The 21,995-nt window shown below is 47.1% G+C and overlaps 1 protein-coding gene across 4 annotated transcripts in view; it reads right to left on the bottom strand.

The window, feature by feature from the left end:
• CACNA1D (calcium voltage-gated channel subunit alpha1 D) overlaps positions 1-21,995 on the bottom strand; it is a gene marked incomplete at both ends in the record, with an annotated part of 288,275 nt that overhangs the window by 52,769 nt on the left and 213,511 nt on the right. For all 4 annotated transcript variants that reach the window (XM_080926306.1, XM_080926308.1, XM_080926305.1 and 1 more), the window contains 12 exons: positions 754-900; positions 2,230-2,282; positions 2,363-2,470; positions 3,652-3,739; positions 5,274-5,380; positions 7,289-7,348; positions 10,225-10,354; positions 13,171-13,318; positions 13,906-13,972; positions 14,773-14,842; positions 15,350-15,464; positions 18,022-18,142. In XM_080926306.1, coding sequence (XP_080782432.1) covers positions 754-900; positions 2,230-2,282; positions 2,363-2,470; positions 3,652-3,739; positions 5,274-5,380; positions 7,289-7,348; positions 10,225-10,354; positions 13,171-13,318; positions 13,906-13,972; positions 14,773-14,842; positions 15,350-15,464; positions 18,022-18,142 — 1,214 coding nt within the window. The remainder of the gene's footprint in view (positions 1-753; positions 901-2,229; positions 2,283-2,362; positions 2,471-3,651; positions 3,740-5,273; positions 5,381-7,288; positions 7,349-10,224; positions 10,355-13,170; positions 13,319-13,905; positions 13,973-14,772; positions 14,843-15,349; positions 15,465-18,021; positions 18,143-21,995) is intronic.

Here is a 21,995-nt window from a genome sequence, read left to right as displayed (position 1 = left end):
CTTGGTATAACTACAAGACATCTCTACTAGCTCTGGGCTCCGGGCTCAGAGCAAGCAGAGTGACTCGGCTCTGCTGTTTCGTCCACATTGTCTAACACAGAATGTTGCATGGGGTGGGCATCAAAAGCATAATTTATGAATGAATGTATAAGCACCTCCATGAAAGAAAAGTGGCAACTGCCCATGGCTGGCACACACTAGTGCCCACTCTGTATCATAATGAGTGAGTGTATGGGGGACAGTTTGGATGCTGTCAAATCCTCTTTGAGAACCAACAGAAGGTTCTCTCCCAGTGACACCCAGAGATGCTTCCCAGGCACTTCACATCTGAGAGCCAGAAGTAAGATGCAGATGTCTCACACCTGCCTGTTCAGATGGAGGAGCCGTGATGAGCAAGAAATGATGACCAGTTGCCCAATGTTAGTCACGGGCAAGCTTGCTGAGAAATAATGTAGTCAAGGCAAGCTTGCTAAGAAATAATGTAGTGACAGGCAAGCTTGCTAAGAAATAATGTAGTCAAGGCAAGCTTGCTAAGAAATAATGTAGTCAAGGCAAGCTTGCTAAGAAATAATGTAGTGACAGGCAAGCCTGCTAAAAAATAATGTAGTCACAGGCAAGCTTGCTAAGAAATAATGTAGTCACAGGCAAACTTGCTAGCTGTGAAGCGCAAAACTAGAGTGTGCTGCAAGGAAGGAAGACAGCATGGAGTCCCCAAGGGGCAAATAAGGACCTTGTGGGAGACTTTGTACTCACGCGGGCCAGCCCTCGAAAGTTGAGACCGTGAAGAGTGCCATCATAGCCGAAAGCACATTGTCAAAATTGAAATCACTGTTTTGCCAGATCCTCTCACGGACCACGGGACTGTCGACATCGCCGTCCTTATAAAGAATGAAAAGCCCCCTGTAGAGGAGAGGCATTAGAGGGTTATCTAGGCTTCATACATGACAGTATTAGTCCTACCTCTAGAACATTACATGTCGTCTCAGCCAGCGCACATACCTGAGCATAGGCCAGGTGGAGCTTCTGTAATTTCCACATTTAATCAGCTCTATAGCTCAAGTAACTGCCCAGCAGTGTCTAGTGCAAAGTGGACTCTCTGGGGCAGGAACAGCTAGACATCCAGTGTGTACCTGTTGGTAATTAGCTATGGCCAAATGGTAACCTTTTCTCACATAAGACAGACTGGGAACATGTGTGGAAGAACCAATACTTTGTCCACAGAGGATTTTATAAACTCTTGAGAAGCAAGCTGAGGCGTCCGCTTATCCACCTTCTAGTCCCAACAAATCTCTTCCTTTACATGTCTTTGCTATCACCACTTTTCTTTCCAAAAGAATTCTGTAACTGCTGCGACACGCCATTTCTTACAGAACTGTACTTACGGAAGGAACCCAGAGGTAAGGCTATTACTGTCATTTCATAACAACAGGCAGCTACAGGAAAGGACCTGCATAGCCATTCTGTGGCTACACTAATCAGCTTGTGCAGTATGTCACATCCCTCAGCCTGGGCTGATAGCATCTTTAGAACTGTATGTGGTCATAGGCAAATTGTAGCTGATGCCCCACGGTCTCATTATTTGTCCAAGGCAACCCAAGCCAAGGCATATGGGCAGGCATGGGGCAGGCAGCTAGACCCCAGCTGCCTATAAAAACTCTAAAGGTCAAGGACGTAGATTTTCTGCAGCCTTAAGCTCTAGGCAATGTACGCATTGACTGTGAAATTTTCATATTTACTGAAACATCTTGAATTATGAGATGTGGATATTTCTTGCTGCTTTTCCTCTGTCAGATGTTGTGAATGGAAATATACCAAAATGTGGGTAAGGATAAAAATAGGGCCAAGGATCAAAGAGTATCAAGTCTTCTAGAAGAGGTTAGCTCACTCCTGAGCATTGGGAACTGAGCTCAAGTCTGACGTGGGCGGGTCCCGTTCACATTCCTCACAGATTCTGGTGGCTCCTTCCCCCAGTCTACAGGCTCCATACTAAGTAGCTACAAACTTTCGGGTTAATAAAAATGTTTCAATGACCACACTGACCTGTGCCCTGAATGCAAGTGATTTCACTTTACTTGAGTTTCGCCTGGACTTGAAGATACAAACAAACAAACAAACAACAAAAGACCAAGCGTCCTTCCAGGCAGAAACTGAGGGGACAGGCCTTGACAGAAACCTCCGAAATGCTGCCCCGACTGAATCCACTTCCCTGGCTGCTCTCGGGGTACCCACCTGCACTCCTCAGGGTTACTTTTGGCTTCATCTGTACAGCGGTAGAACTTCCCCTAGACACAAAGCAGATGGAGAGTCAATATGGGCTCTTCTTAGGGAACCCAACTCCAGCCCTAGCCAGACGCACGCCTACCTTGAACAGCTGGACCCCAATGCATGCAAACATGAACTGGAGAAGGGTCGTGACGATCATGATGTTGCCAATGGTTCGGATAGCCACAAAGACACACTGGACCACGTGCTGGGGAAGGAACAGGCAGGGGGAAAGAGAGGAGGAGAGAGAGGACGAGAGAGGGAGAGAGAGTGAGAGAGAGGGGATGGAAGGCTGCTACTCTCCCTGGTTTTAGCCATGAGGTGAGTTTTGCTGGTTATCCACTGAGCAACTATTGTGGCCAATCTGTCTCAGTTTTGTTCTTATTAATTTTGTATTACACGTATTCATTGTGTGTGTGTACACGTGCACATATGAATGTGGTGGCCAGAGGAGCTGGTTCTTTCTGCACTGGTCCCAGAGATTGGACTCAGGTCATAAGGCTTGGTGGCAAAGTGCCTTAACCCACTGAGCTGTCCTACTGGCCCCCAAAACACCCTTCTTGGGCTTTCTCCAAAGAAGTTCGGTTACTTGAAAGAAACACCTCCTGCACATAGGCTCATAAGATTCCCATCCCAGAAGGACTTTACAGAAGTATAAACCCTCTAGCATGGTGTATACTCCATATGAGAACATTTACAACTTACACACACACACACACACATACATACATACATACATACATACATACACACACACACACACAACTACTGAGAAAGAAGTACTAAATAATTGTAATTATAACAACTAATATCTCCAATTAACAAAAAAGTAATTTCTGCTATGAGTATGTGTGTAACAAAACACCTTATGTGGGTACATGCTTCTATCAGCACGCCTGTTCTTTGAGGAGAGCAGAGGACACTGCATGTCTTGCTATATCAGCTTTGACTTTATATTCTTAAGACAGGGTTTCACTGAACTCAGAGCAAGGGCAGCCATTAAGAAGCTTCTTCCTGTCTCTGCCACCTCACACACAGTGCTGGGCTATCTGGTGTATGAGACCATGCAGGGCTTTTTACACAGGGCCTGGGATTTGACTCGAGCCCTAATGCTCTGCTAAGATTCAGCAAGTGTTCTTACCTGCTGAGGCAGCTTTTTATTTTTGTATTACATGTATTCACTGTGTGTGTACACGTGCACATGTGAATGTGGTGGCCAGAGGACAACATACAGGAGCTGGTTCTCTCTTCCACACATGTCATAAGGCTTGGTGGCAAAGTGCCCACTCTGAAACCCACCAGGCCTCAGCTCATCTCCAGACTAGAACAGTTAGTAACTGCGGCCATCTCCAACCCAAGCCAGCCCCAGTGAGCCGAGAGGGTCAATACCTTCAGTCCTTTTGCTCTGTTGATTGCTCTGAGAGGCCTCAGGACCCTTAAAACCCTCAGGATCTTCACAACGGAGATGGCGCTGGATCTAAGGAGGGACAAAGGAAGAATGAGTGGTGTGTGTTATGGCAGGAAAGGAGCCCTGAGATCAGTTACACCACTTCTTAAAAGCACTTCACAAGCATGTAGAGTCTCTCTGCTTCTTTATGCCATAAAGCAGACTTCCTGCCTCCTGAGGGACCTGACAGAACCCCTACCTCAGGCACACAGTTGCCCTTATGGTGCAATTTTCATACTTGGTTATGTTAATGCTAACACTAGGTTCCTGACATTCAGATTTCAGTGTTTACATCTGGTGCCAGGGCTTTACTGGCCTCCAAGCAGTTAAATCCGGTAGGAGAGATGAGTGCGCACACCTGGGGCTGAGGTGGGGAAACAGTACTCTCCTCCAAGGTGGGGAAGATGTGGTGTGACCTCAGGGGCAGCTGGCAAAGCTTCTGGGGGAGGTGACATCAACTGAGTCCCAAATGAGCAAAGAGTTAGCTTAGGGGTTGGGGTAGATTGTGCTGCATACAAAGGTAGCTGAGCCTCAGCATCCCAGATATCCCCACAAGCCAGAGGTGGGGAGTGAGCAAAGAAGAGAATCTGGAATCAGAAGTTGCTGAGAGCCCTGAAGAGACTAGTCTGGAGGTTCTACAGGGAAATGGCTCAGGGCTTCCGTTCCCAGGCAGCAGCCCGAGTGAAAATGTCCTAAGCCATGGACTCTGGGTATGCAGAAGGATTGGGATCAGGTGAACAAGAACCTAAACTTAGCACTCCTCAGGAGCGGGTTTCAGTCAGTCAGGAAAGGCCACTCCTTCCCTTATCTGCCCCCATGGTCAATGGGCAAAGGGCATCTAGTTCCTCCTGACTTACCCAGCCTGCTACACATCAAAGCCCCTGTGCTAATTCTCAGGCTGTCCTGGTCTGCACCCACCCTCCTGTCACTACCTGTCCCCATAAAACTGACCAGTTTTTCCTGCGGCCACTTTCTCTGCCCCCTGCCCTGCCCCCCGACCTCAGAGACAGTCTGAAGTTTGATTCCCAAATAAACTGTCTTTCTTCCCACAGCGTGGCCAAGTTCAGTGGTTTCACAGTGCCCGGCCGGCTTCCAGTTCTCTCCAGGTTCCTACTGCTAAGCGCCAAATGTGCATGTGCACACACACGGGACAGTGCACACACTCGGGACAGTGCACACACTCGGGACAGCTCTAGCACACAAAGGTGGTGTTCAACGTCACTAGAATCTCCTGAGTGCCCCCTGAAGGTCATTGTTGCTGTCTATCCTGCAAGCCCACGGAGAGAAAGGGATCCCAAGAGACCACCAAGGCCAAGCTTGTCCCAAAACGAAAGAAAACTACCATCCCGAGAGAGTATGCTCCAAGTCTTGGACCAGGCCTGAGAAGAACCCTATTTGTCCATCTCTCCTACTCAGGCACCTTTGGACAGCACAAATGGCCCTGCACTTTCTGGCATGGGCAGGTTAAACCATTCTGGCTGTAATTAGCAGACGGGGCCCAGCTTGAGTGAATTAGGCCTAAGTTCCCTGTGTAAATTCGTTCTCCTGACACATAAATACTTACTGAATCCCAAATGACACCAGAGACACCCCGACAACGAGCATGTCCAGCAAATTGAAGTAGTTCCTGCAGAAAGCCCCTTTGTGCAAGAATGCTCCAAAAGTTGTCATCTGTAAGCAGAATCACGTGGCATTTACCCTCTCTCCTCCCCTCCGGGGCTTAAAACCAAATGAGCAAAAGACCTGGGCTCTTCCCAAACTCTTGACAGAGGTATGGCTTCTTTAATGGCTGCACGCCAGAGGGGCTGAGTGACAGTGTAACCTCCTTCAGCCAAAGATGGAAAGAGGCAGCCGATTGCAGGCACATTTGTAGAGAGAGCGATTCAGAGTTTGTTCGAATAAGAACAGAAATCTGGCATGTCCAAAGAGCCTGGGTAGGGAGACACTGCATATGACTATGCCTGTGAGAACACCTTCACTGCCTCACACCCAAGCTTACCTATACAGTGCTGGCCTGGCTTCTCTAAGGCCACAGAGCAAGAAGTGTTTTCATCATACCTTCGGGGAGCGAGAGGCGGCTCCAACACTCTGCGGAACTTTCCTCCTTAGCTTGGCTGCTCCAGCCTTAGGTTCCCCCATTCCCAGCTCTCCTGAGTCTGGTGACTCTATAAGCATTAAGTATAGCAAGGAGGCTGTTGGGTGACTTTCCAACCAAGCTAGTTTTGCTCTCACTAAGCACCTTGTTTAGCAGGAACATACATCGTGGGTCCTCTAGTGAGGTTTCTGCTGATGATAGGAAGAGTTCGGTAGGGAAGTTCTCTGATGGGAATAATACAGTGTTAAATAACCCAGGATTTTATTTGCCCCGAAGCCCATGAGTAACAGAGTAACAGTTCAAAAAGGCAGACGATAAAGCAGAACCTCAGTTAACCAGGCTAATGGCCATATGGAACACGCTCCTTAATTCAGCTCAAGGGAGACAGCAAATGGCAAAAACCAAGAACCTAGAGCAGAGACTCTGAGCATTTTGTGCTGGTTTTTTACCACAGGGCCATAAGCCTTGGCCTCTGCTCTAATCAACCCAGAGAACTAAAATCAAACCCACTGGCCTATGTCATTGGAAGCTTTTGTGAGGAGCCCAGGTGCCCAGTTACTCAACATAAAGTACTTTTTTTTTTTTTTTTTTTTTTTTGGATGCACACACATAAACCTCAAAATACTCTAAAGACAACTGTAGTAAAAACTCTCCACTTCCCAGATTCTTCCCACAAGGAGTTGACTCTAAGGACAAAATCAGAAGGCCTCAGCTGCATCTCCGGACTTCTGAGCATCTGAGGAGGAACTTCCCCATGGTGTGCTCACAGTCAGGACACATCACAGACAGTGACACCACCTGGTGGGCCATGCGTGGGCAGTACATTCAGGTACACCTTTGGTCCGTGCAAATGTAAGCCCATCCCATTGAAAGAGATACAGAACATCTCCACACAAGTAGACCCAGCTTATCTTGCAAGACACATTGCAAGAGAGTAGTAAGTTACCATTCAAGGACACAGAAACCACAGTGTAGTCCCAGAAGCAAGGAGACAATAGCTCCTGTCACCACATAGGGGCTTTCCTTCTCACTCTGATGTCGAGAAGGGCAGAAGGACATTCCCACAGAGTGCTACATCCATTATCAGTGAACCAATTTCAGAGGATTTTTTTTTAAAGAACAAAAATATAATTCCAACTAGAATATGAAGCCAATGTAGCTCCTACATGCACTTAAAGTTAACAAAAAACTGTGAAAACACGGAATGGTCACAGGCGGAAAAAAAAATCCTGTAGTTTAAAAAAAGCTCAGTTTGATCACAGAAGGAAAAAAGCTCAAAGCACTTCACGCATCTCTCCTGTGCTTTGAGCACAGGAGAGGCCTCGGTCAGAGGGCTGGCCGGCCTGTTACCTTTAAAATGATCTCAAGAGCAAAAGTGCCCGTGAAGACGTAGTCCGCATAACCTAGTATCTGGAAGGGAAGCAAAGGGCGGGACCGTTACTGCTGTGGCTACAAACAGAAAGGTTCAAGGAGAGGCATGTTACCTTTAGCAGGATTTCAACCGTAAAGATGGCTGTGAAGGCACAGTCAAAGTAGCCCAGTATCTGCAAGGCACAACACGTGGCAGTGAGAACAAGACACACAACAAGTTGTGGCAGATCCTTGCCCAAGAGCAGAACCCCTAACTTGTGTCCAGGCAGGACAACCCTGCTGTTCCCATGGGAGGGCTGAGATGCTCCAAAGGACCCCTTTCGCCCACCCAAAGCTCATCTGTGTGGTCACCTCGGAATGTTGGGGAGCCTTTCGTTCTTCACCTACTTAGGCTAACTGGCCTCCCAGGCTCCTATTGTGGCCCATAGGGGCTTCTCCCTGGCTGTGCTGATAACCTTCCCTCTGTGTGGGCTACCAGTAAGCTAAATCCCCTGACAAATGAGACTCGCATACATTCTGCAGGTTTGAACTTGAATGAAATGCGCTGCCACCTAGCAGTTCCGTATGGGTGAAGAAATACAATTAGGGATGTTAGTGATAGGGCTGAGGGTCCCAACCGAGCATGAGGCCCCGGGGATCTATTTCCAGCACAATAAGGCTACCATTTTTAATTTTTAAAACATAAATAAAAATGCTAATGGCATCAAATGAAGTCAGAAGGCTTCCTGTGGACCTGGGAAAATGCAATCATCAACTGATCTCCCTAACCCACCCACATATACTGGGATGGACCATATATGCTCAGTCTGGGAAGTACTTGGTACCTTCCTCCTGCTGCACTCTACATCTAACTCTGCTCTCTCTCAAGGTTGATCCCTGCCTTTCTGGGTCCATGCAAAGACAGGCTGCTCTATCAGCATTCCTGAAAATGTCACCTACTGTCTATAAAATCTTCTGAGCTCCTGATGCAAGGTTCTTGATTTTCTTCAGAACCACGAAGACTCAGAATCAGGGAAGTGCGCCAGGAACAAGAAGTCTGACCACTCCAACAAGGTTACCCCTAGTGTGCTGATGTCCTTACCACTCTCAGCCAGAAAGACAGCAGCCAACACTGCTAATACACAAGCCTGTTCTGGGTGTTGATCACATGGAGATGGTGTGCTGTGGCTTTACTGCATCTGTCTGTCTGTCTTATTTATCCATCTATCTATTATCTATGACACATGCATATGCTACAGTACATGTATAAAGGTCAGAGGAATCAGTTCTTTTCTTCTATCATATGAGTCCCAGGGATTGACCTCAGGTGGCCAGGCAGGATGACAAGTGCCTTTCCCTGCTGACCTATCTTACCAGCCCATCTATGGTTTTGAAAGAACCAAAGATATCGATGTTGGAAGAACTGTGGAGACCATTTGGCCTAGGATGTTAGGGCAGGAACATCTGTTCAGGCCACAAATCCAGTCACAGGCAAGGAGGCTGGTGGTGTAGTCCAGAGTCTGAGAGCTTTGCTGTTTCCTTGGTAGGAGCCACCACTGAAGCTCCACAGAAAGGAAAGCTATGCCTCTTCCATGGAAGGAGGGGAGCTCTTCTCAGAGGTAACCCTTTCCCAAACTTCCAATTTCTGGGCTCTGAGACAATGCCAGGGCAACTTTGCATAACTGTATCTTCTAGTCAATTGTCAGCCTTCAGCACCCACCTTTCCCTCACCCTCTCTTCCCACACTCAAAGTACATGGCAGCCACACTTATGTGGTACCCAGGGGCCAATCCAAGTCCTTAGACTTAAGTACTTTCTTTCTGCAGCATCTATTTCCCTTGTCACTAGAAACTTGGCTACTGATAAATGAAACACCACAGTGTCATAACAGCAGCACATGCTCAGAGGACAAAGAAAACAAGGAAATGAAAGAATGGGAAAGAGACGGTGACAAGAAGAAGAAACATAAATTAGCTCCTGTGGACGGTTAACCTGGACTAGCTCCGGACCCGTGACAACAGGACTTGTCTCTAAATACCCTCCTGCCCTGTGTTTCATTTTTATGACGGAGCTCCATGACAGAGGGGTGTCCACTCCATTTAAATGCCTAAACGGAGACAGCTTTGAGGATCTCTAATCAAAGCTAAGTCTGTGAGGATGGGCTGAGTTAGGCTCACTGCCTTCATCTTTACAGGGACACCACCTGAGCCACAGGGGAAAGTCCCTTCAGTCTCCTGCGAGCATCCTCTCGTCATCAGTGGGTCTGCTGAGAACTGGAAATGGACAGCTATAACGTGAGGGCGTGGTTACTGAGGCAAAGCCAGAGCACTGATCTGCTGGTGAAAGAGGCGGCCACATCTGACAGCCTTGTGCTCATGCTGCCTCTCCTGGGCAGTGCCATGGTAGCCACCTGACCCAGGTATGATGGCCAACAGGCCCATGGCTGTCTGAACATGTCTTTGGAGTTTCCTCAGTGCTGAGGTAGGTGAACTGCTAGGGAAGAGATCCTGAAGCAAAGGGTAATTTAGAAACAAGTACCTTCTAACACAGATACGTCAGTGGAACTATCCTTAAGCTATGATGCTGGGTGAGTTATCAAAAAATTTAACCACCACCTGTTGCCCTTTTCAACTTGGTTCCAAGTCTTCTCCCTGACCTGTGTCTCTCTTCAGTGGAGTGGCTGAGGGGCTTTATGTAAATTACACATAAGAGGGAGCTTTCACTAGCCCAACGTCAGAGTTCCTGGACCTACACATGCTGGGGCTCAAGTTTATCTTTTCTCCTTAGGATGCTAATGAGCTATCAGTGTGCCTCTCATAGGGAAAGGGAAACCCCAAAGTAAGAAAAAAGGAGCAAAGAAGGCTCTGAAGAAACGAGAAAAATTACATAGGTTTCTAATTAAGCATCTCCATTAGCTTTGTCCAAAGAAAGCAATCCCTGGCACCAGATAGTGTGAACACAGGAAGCTCTAGTCCCGGCCTCCCATTCTTGGGCTAGCTGTACAGACACAGACAGGCTGGGACTGACCCCCAGGGTAGTCCCACCCCTGTCCCCTCTCTCAGAGGCTTACAGTGTTTCGGAACGAGTGGCTACGGATGGGGTCCTCCGCGGCAAGGGCAGCACTGCTCAGCATGATGAAGACCAGGATAAGGTTGGTGAAGATGTGGTGGTTAATGAGCTTGTGGCAACCCACACGGATCCTGTGGAGAAAAGCACCGCATGGAACAATCAGACAAGGGTTGAGCCTGCTGGGGTCCGCTAAGGTGTGAGGCTTCTTTGGGAAAGAACAGAAAGAGGCTGGTCAGAGTCTAGGTTTGTTTTCCACCCAGGATAAACGCTATGGCCCACAATTTGCCCCAGGAAGCCTACAGCCAGACTGTGGTATGAGCGGTTTTGTGCTGGGACCTTTCCATCCAGTTCTTACACATGGGGTTACTGTCCCTCCAAAAGACGGAAGCTGGGAAGGGAGATGGAGAGATGGTTCCGTGGTTAAGAACACTGGCTGCTCTTTCAGAGGACCTGCACCCTTACAAGGTCTCCCAAAACCCCAGTAACTCCAATCCCAGGAGATGCAATGCCATCTTCTGGACTCTGTGGGCATTGCACACATGTAGTACAGACAAAGCAAAGCATTCACATATATAAAAGTAGTTTAAAAATATGAGAAATCTGAGATTTACGGCTATGAAAAAAATGTTAAGGTAACAAAGCTACTAAGAAGCAGGGGTAGATTTCAAACCTGGGCATGTCTACGCCTAATTTTTCCTACCACAGCATAGAGCCTGACTTATGACAGGAAACTGGGCCAAATGACTTCCCTTGAGTGGCTACAAACCAGTGACTAACTGGAGGCCTAACTTAGGAAGACACTCCTGCAACAAACAGCCGAGCCTCAGCCTATCACGGGCTGCCAACTGACCAGACCATGTTCAAGTAAGGCCCCGGTGGTGCAAGCCGCTTCTCCCTCATCCCCGAGTTCTGCTTACAGTGCTCTGGCCACACTGCAGCTCAGGGAACGGCTTGCTTTCTCCTCTCGGAGCTGCTCCTCTGTGAATTGCTCTGGGCTTCACTAAACATTGTTAAGCTTTATCTTCCCGAGGACTTTATTTTAACACAAAGAGTGGGACACATTCCCATCTTAGTCCACAGAGCAGCTGTTTTATGAACATGACCTGCAACAAGTGAGACTTGGCGGAGTCTCCTGCTGTCTGGAAAGTTTATTATAAACGTCCTATTCTTAGCACACTTTATGACTTTTGTTTGTTATCTTTCTTCCTTTCCCTCCCCACCCCATGTGTGTTGTAAGCACATAGGCCACACTGTGCAAAAGACAGCTTTTGGGAGTCAGCTTCTCTTTTTACACGGGCCAATATAAAAGGATCAAACTTGAGCTGTCAGACTTGGTGGCAAGCACCTTTAGCCCCTGAGCCATCTCGGTGGCCCATAAAGGTCATGCTCTTATCCGGTAGTCGATCCACAACAGGCAGTCCTTAGGAGACACAGCAGAACTAGCCTTGTTGTTTCTTCACGTGTAAGGATCTCGTTGTGTCATGTGACAGGCTTCTTACTGAACCCTGCAACCCTGGGAAGCAAGGAGCACCACCATGTCTTTCAATCAAGTCTTTCACGACGGCTCTCAGGGCCTGTTGGAACCTCTCCTGTTCCCCTGAGGTCCTGTGAAGCCGGGTTACAGCGTCTTTACTCTCAGTACTCAGATTTAAAGAGTTTTCTTTGGTCGGCTGCTGTCACTGCTTAGGCTAAAGAGTAAGAATGGGCTTTGCCTTTGGAAGATACCTTTTCATTTTCAAAACTAAAAGTCACCATTATGTAATGGAGACCCCTCACTTCAGGTCTCCCATCATGTGGTTGCTAAGGGTTGTGCACTTCCTGGAAGGCTTGCATACTGCAGTAGCTGGGCCTGGGGGGCAGGGATGCTCTGGACCTCTGGGAAACGGACCCATCTCTTCCATGCACATACATACACCATATACAGATACAGCAGTAACAGTGCCATAGCCCCTTTGGGTTGGTTTGTTTATTGGTAAACATTTGTATGAAGCCTGACAATTCTAGAATCAATAACCAGATCCATAAAGTTGCCTCTGGCCTCTCTATGTACGGTGGCACATGTGTCCTCCTGTCATCCATGCACACACAATACCAACACGTTAACTTTGTAAAAGAGCATGAAACTGTCATGGGTCAAGGCCTCCGGCCTACCTTGCTTCCCACCTGAGTCTCCCCCGGGGCCTGTGAATTACACGGGGTTCCTCTTTGACAGTCACGAACTTCTGCAAGTCTTCTAGAAACCTTTCCAGGAGCTACCTACCCCCTGGCAGCTCACTTAACACCAGATGATTTAAACCTAGAAACCAGCTAGTAAATAGACTTCTTCCTCTCACAGCCTGTGAGTCATTACCATGTTCCTGGGAAGCACCTTATCATTTTAATATGAGAAATGCTATTTTAAGCACGGTATCATAGTGCTAAATCAAGTGCTTATAGCATATAAAACATCATGAGCAATACCATAAAACTCAACAGGGGGAAAAACGAGCTCCTAAATGGGACCTGAAAATAAAGATGACGTGCAGACACTGCTTACAAAATTCTCATTCTATGGAGCATCTGAAGACAAGATCCATGAGTTACGAAGGAGTCCTAGAGTAGCCAGTGTACCGGTGTACACACAGGACAGCCATGGGCCCTTCCAGGATGTCTTATTGAGCTAGACACTCCTCTGTTACTGTTACCATGGAGCACCTGTGAGGGCAGGGATTCTAGAGCAGCCTCCTCCCATGACTCTGTTGTACCCCCAAGGGAACAGGACACTTCATCAGGGCTGACTGATTGGCAAAGGCAACGAGGGGGAGTGGAGCTTAAGGGGCCGCATAGGATCCAGGAACATTCAGGATCAGAAGGGGTTCGTGAACTACTTCTCTTTACTCGACCCTCACCACCCTTAAGAGTCACTGGGGGGACACAGCAGCGAAGGGACTAGAAAGAGGGTATTTACGGGTTGGTCTTGCTAAGAATGAAGAAGGCGCTTCCTTCAGGGATGGGCGCAATCTTCTCCTTCATGTTCAACTCTGAGATTCTTCGAGGACGGGGACCAGCAGGAACTTCGGGCTCATCCTCTTCCTCCTCCTCTTCCTCTTCACCTACTTTAAACGGAACAGTTTTTATAGGTGTGAAAGATTGCACATGGGTTTAAACTATTGATCTCAACTTCCAATTAAAATGTGGCTTAAAATTGAAGAAACTCCCGCTTCTGCCAACTAAAACCACCTCTCTCTTTGTTCAGAATACAGGGTGCATGTGCAGGGGGGTCGGGGCATGCTTCTTTCCAGTGTGTTTAGCTAAGAGATATGGAAGGGGGCACCCTCCTGGGCACAGTATGGCCACAGTCATAGGTGAGATTCTCACTGCCATCCCCCAGCATCTGCCTCTTTCCCTACAACCGCTTGCTCAGTGTTAGTCTGAACAACTTGGATTTTGAGTCACAGACATGTTTGCCTTTGGGTTTCGGCATCCCATAGCCATTGTTCTAGCAGAAGCTATGTCTGTCTGTCCATCTTCCTCCTCTGCCTCCTGGAATTGTGTTCATCTGTGGTGCCTGTGACCTTAGGAAAACACAGAGCTAACTGATCGCTAAGACCATGGGGCCTACAGCCTTGGTGGTTTCAGCAGTGTGACACCCTCCCCTCCATACCAAACTGAAAGTCCTTCTGGGTCTCTCTGCCCCATATACCTGGCACATCACAGGGTGGGTAAGGGTCCTTATCTTCAGTCTCTTCCTGATAATCATCGATTGTAACCTAGGACAACAGAGACAGAAGTTGAACTACTTCAGAGGGCCAAAGCCAGAGGACCTGCCTACTGTTCAGTAGCGAGGGCTCTTACACACACATGCATGTGTGTCTGCTCACATGCACACACACACACACACACACACACATGCATCCATGCAGGGCTTGTAAATGGGGGTTCTCATCCATCTGGAAGGCAAGAAATAGGCCAATGCTCAGGTCATGGTCAGTGGGCACTGTACATGGCTCTATCCTTTGGCCATCCCAGGGCAGGCACATACATACACTGTGTGATAACCGCATTTAGATTCCTGTCTCTCAACTAGACTGTGAACTCCATGGAGGTAGTCTAGTGTTTGGCATGCAACTGTCACTCCACATTTATCAACTCAATGAACAAACACATGTCAGAAATATCCAGAGCTGTCATAGGTGTGATGAAGCCTGCTGATGCAGTCTTGAAGCCACCTAGACCACCTGGACTTTCCAGTCATCTACTAAAAACCCTGATTTTAATACCCACTAAGAAGATACTTAGTTGTGAGCATGGGTTATGCCTGACCACATAGGTGCAACTCAAAACATAACAAGTAGTCCATTGCTCCAACAGCTACATCCTATAGTAAAATGTTGGTTAAACAGCTCCTTGTCTAACTAAATCAGAATCCTGTGTCTATGTGGTGGGCTCTTGCTTTTCACAGCAAAATATCACACTCAGGACACTTTCACTACCGTACAAGTGGTAGAGTGATGGCGACACCTTGGTAGAATCGTGCTGGAACAAAGAGAAGTCATTTGGAGAAAAATACCTTGTTGTCACTGTTGGCTATCTGGTTGACTTCTGGTTTGTTGTTCTTTTTGTTTTCTAGGCTTTCTTTTCTATAGATAAGAGAACACAAGAAACCATTGTCATGCATTAAAGTGGTAACCAGGGCATGATGAAGGACCAGGATTGAACTGGAAACGCAATGCCAAGAGTACAGTGCAACTCAAACTCAGGATTGAACTGGAAATGCAATACCAAGAGTATAGTGCAACCCAAACTCAGGGCTTCCTGTTCACCTAGTGCAATTGAGCCACACAGATCACCTCATTAAAATCCCCAGCCAGGAGCTAATCAGCATCAAATGCATCACTTAATTTAGGACACCAAAATTAACTGCGGTGATTCTTTAAGCACAGGGACGTGACTTCCATTCTTGCTCTGAGGATGAGAGCCCTGAGTTCCTCCTCTTTAGCTGGTACCATACGGTCACCCATAATCACTTCAAAGCAGCAGTTAGGAAGCTCAGCTCTTGGGACGTGTGTCTGTGTCCCCAGCACCCCTTAGGACACCTGGGTACTCCAAGCACCTCTGGGCAAATGCACCCAGGAAAATTAGGTTACCTGGCAATTTTTTTTCTTTCTTTTTCTTCAGCTTCCTCTTTCTGAGCAGTGTTCAAACTTTCAGCATCAGCCAAATTGTCTACAGCAATGGCCAAGAAGACGTTCAGCAGGATATCTAATTTGAAAATCTTAAGGGTACAACGTGTTTTAAACGCAACTACTATAGTTGATGACAGCACTGTCACTCTCCTCTGCTCACATAGGCTGGGAGTGACTGGCTGTCCCTAGCATGACACTCATTTGGTACAACTGGAGAACTTGGTAAAATCCCACTTTAAACAAACAAGTGAAAAGCACAGAAACCTAAGCAAAGTCTCCTGGATATCCAGAGATCCGTGGAAACAACCATCTCATCGTCTCTTTCCTACACACTCATGAAGCACACGGTTTCGCTTTCTTTGGAAACACATATAATAGGGAGTCCCTGGCAAATCAGATGCCTTCGAAGGCCATGAGTGGCCAACCTGCAGATTTAATTGTACAACGTGGTAGGAGGCTTCCTCCTCTAACGTGGTCGCTTCCTCCTCTAACATGGTCGCCAGAGCCTACTCTTCACTCCATATATCTGCTATAAATGGCAAGCTAGGTCTCCACCAGAGGAAGATAAGACTGTATTCTGAAGGGCCCCACTGTAGCTAGACTATAGCTAAACGTGGGTTTTGTAAGTGGCAATGTATCAGGTAGATAGGCTTTTACGGTTTAAAAATGGTAACATTGCTTGTGTTAGTTTCTAGAATTTTCTTAAGAGTATCAAGTCAAGAGATGTGGTTACTTCCTCATTCACTATCTATGAAGATCAAGAAGCCTGGGGGGCCTGAGGGGACTCCATGTACTTTATGGCAGTTTCTCTAAGCCCGATGTTCAGCCCACAGCAGGGCCATGGGAGAGAGACAAACAGCAGGCTGTTGCCCTGTGTGCCTTGTGTATTAGAAACTTCCAGGTGGGCTGTTAAATGCATCCATCAGTGAAGGGTACCAAGGGCCTAATGGTAAGATCATTGTGAGGGAATGCCTTGTCTAATTCTAGTCAAGACTTTCAAAAGGACAGACAGTGAGTGAGTTACATCAACGCTTGGAGAAACCATCTGACAGCATAAAAAGCCTAGAAACCTCTTCGAGGGGTTTTGCAATGGTGCTGGGGCAGCTGCCAGCACTGATAACAGCTGTGTCAAGCATGTCCCTTAACAGATCCATGAGGAAACAATCCCATCTTCAGACTTGCAATGACAGTAAACATGGAAAGTTGAGTCAAATCTGGATTAGTTTGCCACCTGCATTCAGAGGCATGGCCCAGACTTCCTGAACACGGGTGTTCGGTGGATTTATTAAAAAATCTCTCCAGAGCACCCTGGGAAGGCCAGCTCCTGCTGCGTACTGGGGATATGGGAGGACACAGGACACAATGGAGTATAGCTTCCAACGGGAGACAGGAACATAAGCAGCTCTTGAAGGCTTTCATATGGTGGCATACCTCAGAGAGCTTCAACATGGAGCTAGAGAGAAATGGCAGGGAATGGTCTACAGTCTCATGTCTAGCACCTAGTGTGACTATAGTCAGTCAGGAGAACAGAAAAGGAAAACCATCTACTTGACCAATGTCCTCAGGGGCTACTATGCACTGTCTTAACAGGAAACATGCAAACACAGAAAAGGAGACTCCTGGCTCATGAAGCTGTCATATGGTTGAGGGTGGGAGGAGCATCCACCAAAATTCCAGGGGACAGTGGACTCCGCACATAGCCAACAGATGTGGACAAAATCTGAGGGGGACTCAGAGGTCAGTGAGCTCATCTCTAAGTAGGAGGAAAAAGGCAGAGGATTTCTCTGGAGGACAGGCTACTACAATTGAGCCCAGGGACTCAGAGGTGTGTTGGACACGCTAAGATAGAGTTTTCCCCAAAATTTTCATATAACACTGCCCCCAAGGGCAGCAGGGCAGGCTAGCGCTAGGCTTTCTACAGTGAGGAAAGTTCACCAAAAGCGCTAGAGGAGACTGGGAAGGATGAGCTACAGTGGTCTGGTGCATTCAGGGGCCACTCATAGTCGGGCTTTTTAAATCAGAAGAGCAAAGAGCATGGGGTTTCACACCTGTGCTCAACTCATTCGCCAGAGTTACAACAACTCTGCGTGGCAGGTCTTGTGCTAGGCACGGAGGAGCCAGAGTTAAAACAGACACTACCAGAGAACATTACGAGATCCTAAGGGGTTGGTGACAGTGCACAAAATGACTCCCAGCAGCCAACTGCAGGAGTCTCAGCAGGGAAGAATAATCGGACATGTCAGAGGAAAGATCCACAGCATGGTATAGCCAGATGCGTAAAGCAAGTCTGGGACAGTCTATCAGAGGCTCCTCGTGGGGTGACACGGATGTAGCCCTGGCCTCCTAGTGATGACAACATAATCTTCAGGCTTCCCTGCTCGTCCTGAATGCAGACATGACACCACACTCATTATCTACTGGCACCAGCACTGTACATACTGCTGTCCCCAGGCGTGACTCATACCGCATGGCTCCCCCATCTGCTATGTGGATAGAAAGCCGGCATGGAGCTAACCAGGGAGAGGCATTCGTCTCCCTTAGCCCCATAGCTGCTTCTGTTGCCTCCATAACCACGAGAGAGTCAGGAGGAACAAGACAGGGATGGGGACCACATAGGTGGGTCCAAAGGATACAGTTGCCACAGATGAAAAGGATGATGAAGTAGATACAGACAATCATTCCGGAAGAGGATGGGCCTCCGTAGGCCATGATGCCGTCGTACATCACCGCATTCCAGTCTTCGCCCGTGAGGATCTGAGAAGAGGAGGGTGGAGTCAGACAGCAGGCAGAAGCTAACTCCCACCTAAGGGCCTGCCTCAGCCCAGCTCAAGATGAAACTGATCTACCGGCTCTCCTGCTGAACCTTCAATATACTGCTTGGTTTTGCAAATAAGATTATTCCTTCTAGTTTCTATCCTTTCCCTAGACAGCAATTGACCTTGGTACCTATCTCTCCGGTACCTTCCTCTATCGATTAAAATCCACATACAAACATACACCCAGAGAAACGGGCCATTGGTATTTTCTTTGATTTTTTTTTTTTTTAAGATTTTATTTATTTATTTTATATATGTAAGTATACTGTAGCTGTCTTAAGACACACCAGAAGAGGGCATCACATCCTGTTACAGATGGTTGTGAGCCACCATGTGGTTGCTGGAAACTGAACTCAGAACCTCTGGAAGAGCAGTCAGTGCTCTTAACCTCTGAGCCATCCTTCCAGCCCCTTTTCTGATCTTTTAAAGCATGAAATATATCATAGTTTTACAACTGGATTTTTCCCTATTCAGTGATGTTCCTGGAGACCCTGACTGCGAAGGATCTTCTCACGCATTTTACACAATACATAGTATTCCACATGGCCAACGTTCTGCAGAGACTGGGAATTTCTCTGTGCATTCTCAGAACCAGGACATTCAATCATGTGCAAGGGTATAAATCGTCTCAAGAGTAGATATAGTTTCAAATGAAATCTTCTCTATTGATGATACCTGGTAATCTAATCCATTCCAATCCAACCAGATAAATATAGACAGCAGTTTTTTAAAATGCTACCACTGTGGTAAGAGAGTTTGTTTTTTATCCAGATGAGAACCAAACAGCAACTGGGCAGATAATTAGAAAAGTGGCTCCTGACTTTATTCCTGATACAACTATGGAGGGAAGCCATTTTAGCTGTCAGGCTAGGAGCAATCCTCAAGTACAAACAACCAGCTCAACAAAGGGAAGAGGCATGGTGGTCTCCATGCTGCTGCCTGAGGGTGAGTGGACCCCACTGAAAGCAGAACACTGTCAGAGGTCCCAAGTAAGAGCCAGACCCTTTCCCCAGCAGCTCCATGTGGAAGACATGTCCCACATGTCTAATCTTTGACATATTCCTAGTGTGTCCTGCGTATTCAGTTCCGCCCACTGGAGCACTGTTTATATGAGCAAGAGCAGGCAATAACTCAACTCTCACCAGTGAGGGACTAGTCCCAGAAACAATAGCAACCTATACCACAGAAGGGGGTTGAGAGGGATTAGGGTAGAATAAGGGTTGGAAGGGTGGTGTATATAAGAACCCAATAAAGTCACAGCCCTCCAAAGCACACCTACAGTCTATAATGTGTTTGGAAAGAGGGTGTAGCCTTTTGTGGACCAAGTAGGGTAGCCCATCTCTTACAGATGAAAATTAAACAAGATGCCAGACAGCGTGTGGAGTAGGCCACTCTCTGGTGAGCAGGTAAGGTGACTCTCACCTGTGAGCAAATTCCTGTCTACATCACTCTGGTGGTAGCGGTTACGGCCCAGAGGCAGGGATTAGTGGTTGGGTGGGAGGATTGTTAATTTGTATCTTTTTGTAACATCTAAATTTTGTGTCATTGGAACACATTACAAGAAAAACTGCACAAGAGTTTCCTGAAAGAAATAAGGGAAACCAATAATTAGCCAGAAGCCTTGATTTTAAAATAAGACCATAGTCTATCAGGGGTTTCAAGTCATGGGGTATGACTTCGTGTGGGGCTGCTTAACTGACCATGGGGTTAGAAGAATCCTGGAAAAGGTAGGAGATTTCTGAACATACAGCAATCAAAAATAAATTCCATATCAAACCTTTAATGAGCCTGAGATGTTCTAGCAGCACTGGTCCATGCTGCATCGCATAATGTCCCTGCAGCTTTAGGAATTCTCAGCATCCCCACTTAGCACTGTGCCATACCATACTGTGCCAACGGGACCTAATTACACAAGCTTGCATTGTTTACCTATCCCATATAGTTTCTCAGCAGGTAGCGATCAGATGACTCCATCTTTGGACTGGACTGTGCTTAAATAAACTTGTAAAATACATTACAGATTGGGACTAGAACTGCCAACAGTTTCTAAAGGCCTTAAACATACTTCTGCCATTTTGCACATATTTGTGGAACGTGGCACTCTAGGAGTGAGGATTGTAAAGTCAAAGAATTGATAACTTGAAAAATGATGAATGAGCTCAGCATCTTTTAGTGTTCAGCCAAGATTTAACTGTGTGTGTGTGTGTGTGTGTGTGTGTGTGTGTGTGCGAGTGTGTGTGTGTGTGTTATATATCTGTAATGTCACATGGTGTGCATCCAGTGTAGGTGAGACATCGATGCTGGGTCTTCCCTCAGTCACTCTTCACTGTGTGTTTTGCGGTGGGGTCTCTCCCTGAACCTGGCTGGAGCTCACTGACGTGGTTACGTTGTTTCTGCTCTGCTATCCTCCCCAACACTGGGATAACAACAGTGAACCGCCACACCCAGCTCTTTATGTGGGTACTGGGTCCTCACGTGTGGCAGGTGCTTACCAACTCTCCCAGCCCCAAGATTTTTATTTCAGTTTTTATTTTTAATCTGTGTGTGTATGAGAGAGAGAGAGAGAGAGAGAGAGAGAGAGAGAGAGAGAGAGAGAGAGAGAGAGAGAGAGAGAGAGAGAAACACACAGAGGAAAACAGAGAAAGCGTATTTAGGCATTAAGTTTTTAAAAAATCTTTATAATTCATTACCAGTAAATGTTTGATTTGTACACACACACACACACACACACACATGCACAAACATGTACACATGGATATATCAATATATATAACATAAAAATCTTCTTGGGTTAAAAAAAAAAAAAAAATGGTTGCAAGCAGCAAATGTTTAAGCAGCCTTGGCCTGTAGTAGTAACTCTGTGCATCTCAAATGAATATGATGCTTCTTTGAGATCATTCTCTCAGGACTCTGTCCCTCCAGAAGATTAGTGATCTATCGATGTCACAGCAGCAAGGACAGGAAAAGCTTCTGTGATAGCCTACTACTTCTTGTCCTTCCCTTGATGCTCCCTCCCTGCCTCTGCAGCAGGACTGGATGATTGCTGTTTGCTGACCACCCGTGAACACTAGGGGGCGTGGTGGGAGGAGGGTACCACCATAAACCAATCTGTCAGGTTTCTCCAAGGCAGGGGCCGAGAGCATGGGCGAAGGGCTCAGTGTACTCCAGCCCACAGGTAGCACTGTGTCTCTTGTACCACTCCTCCAGTGGCCGGACCCCCATGAGACATTGCCAGAGGACCCACAGCACAGTCAGCTTCAGAGCCTGTACCCAAACTCCAGGCAAAGGGCAGAGGCAGGTATAGCCCCTACCATCCAGACACTATATATACATCAAGACAGCCTAGCTGCTGTTTCAAAACTCACTTCTTGGCTGAGTCTATTGTAACTAGGATTGCAAACATGCCTCATGATTTAAGAGAGCAAACAAACTAGTGAGCAACAAGAAGATTTTAGAGTCTACTTCCCAGTGCTCTCCCAAAACCAAACAAAAGAGTATTTTGGTTTGTCTTCCTGTCACATCACATAGGTGGCTGGTAGATGCTGTAAAACAAATTTAAGTTACATGACACAAAATTGGCCAGAGGACCAAGGGGCTGAAGTGATTGAGAAGATAGAATCTTTGTGCCTTGCTAAGCTGTGGGCAGACCCAAGAAAGCAAGCTGTACTGACTGGTTGTCTGTCAACTTGACACAAGCTGGAGTCATCACAGAGAAAGGAGCTTCAGTTGAGGAAATACCTCCATGAGACCCAGCTGTAAGGCATTTTCTCAACTAGTGATCAAGGGGGGAG

Source organism: Micromys minutus (genome assembly GCF_963924665.1).
Source record: "Micromys minutus genome assembly, chromosome: 12".
Lineage (NCBI taxonomy): Eukaryota > Metazoa > Chordata > Mammalia > Rodentia > Muridae > Micromys > Micromys minutus.
This window is presented reverse-complemented; position numbering and strand designations above follow the sequence as displayed.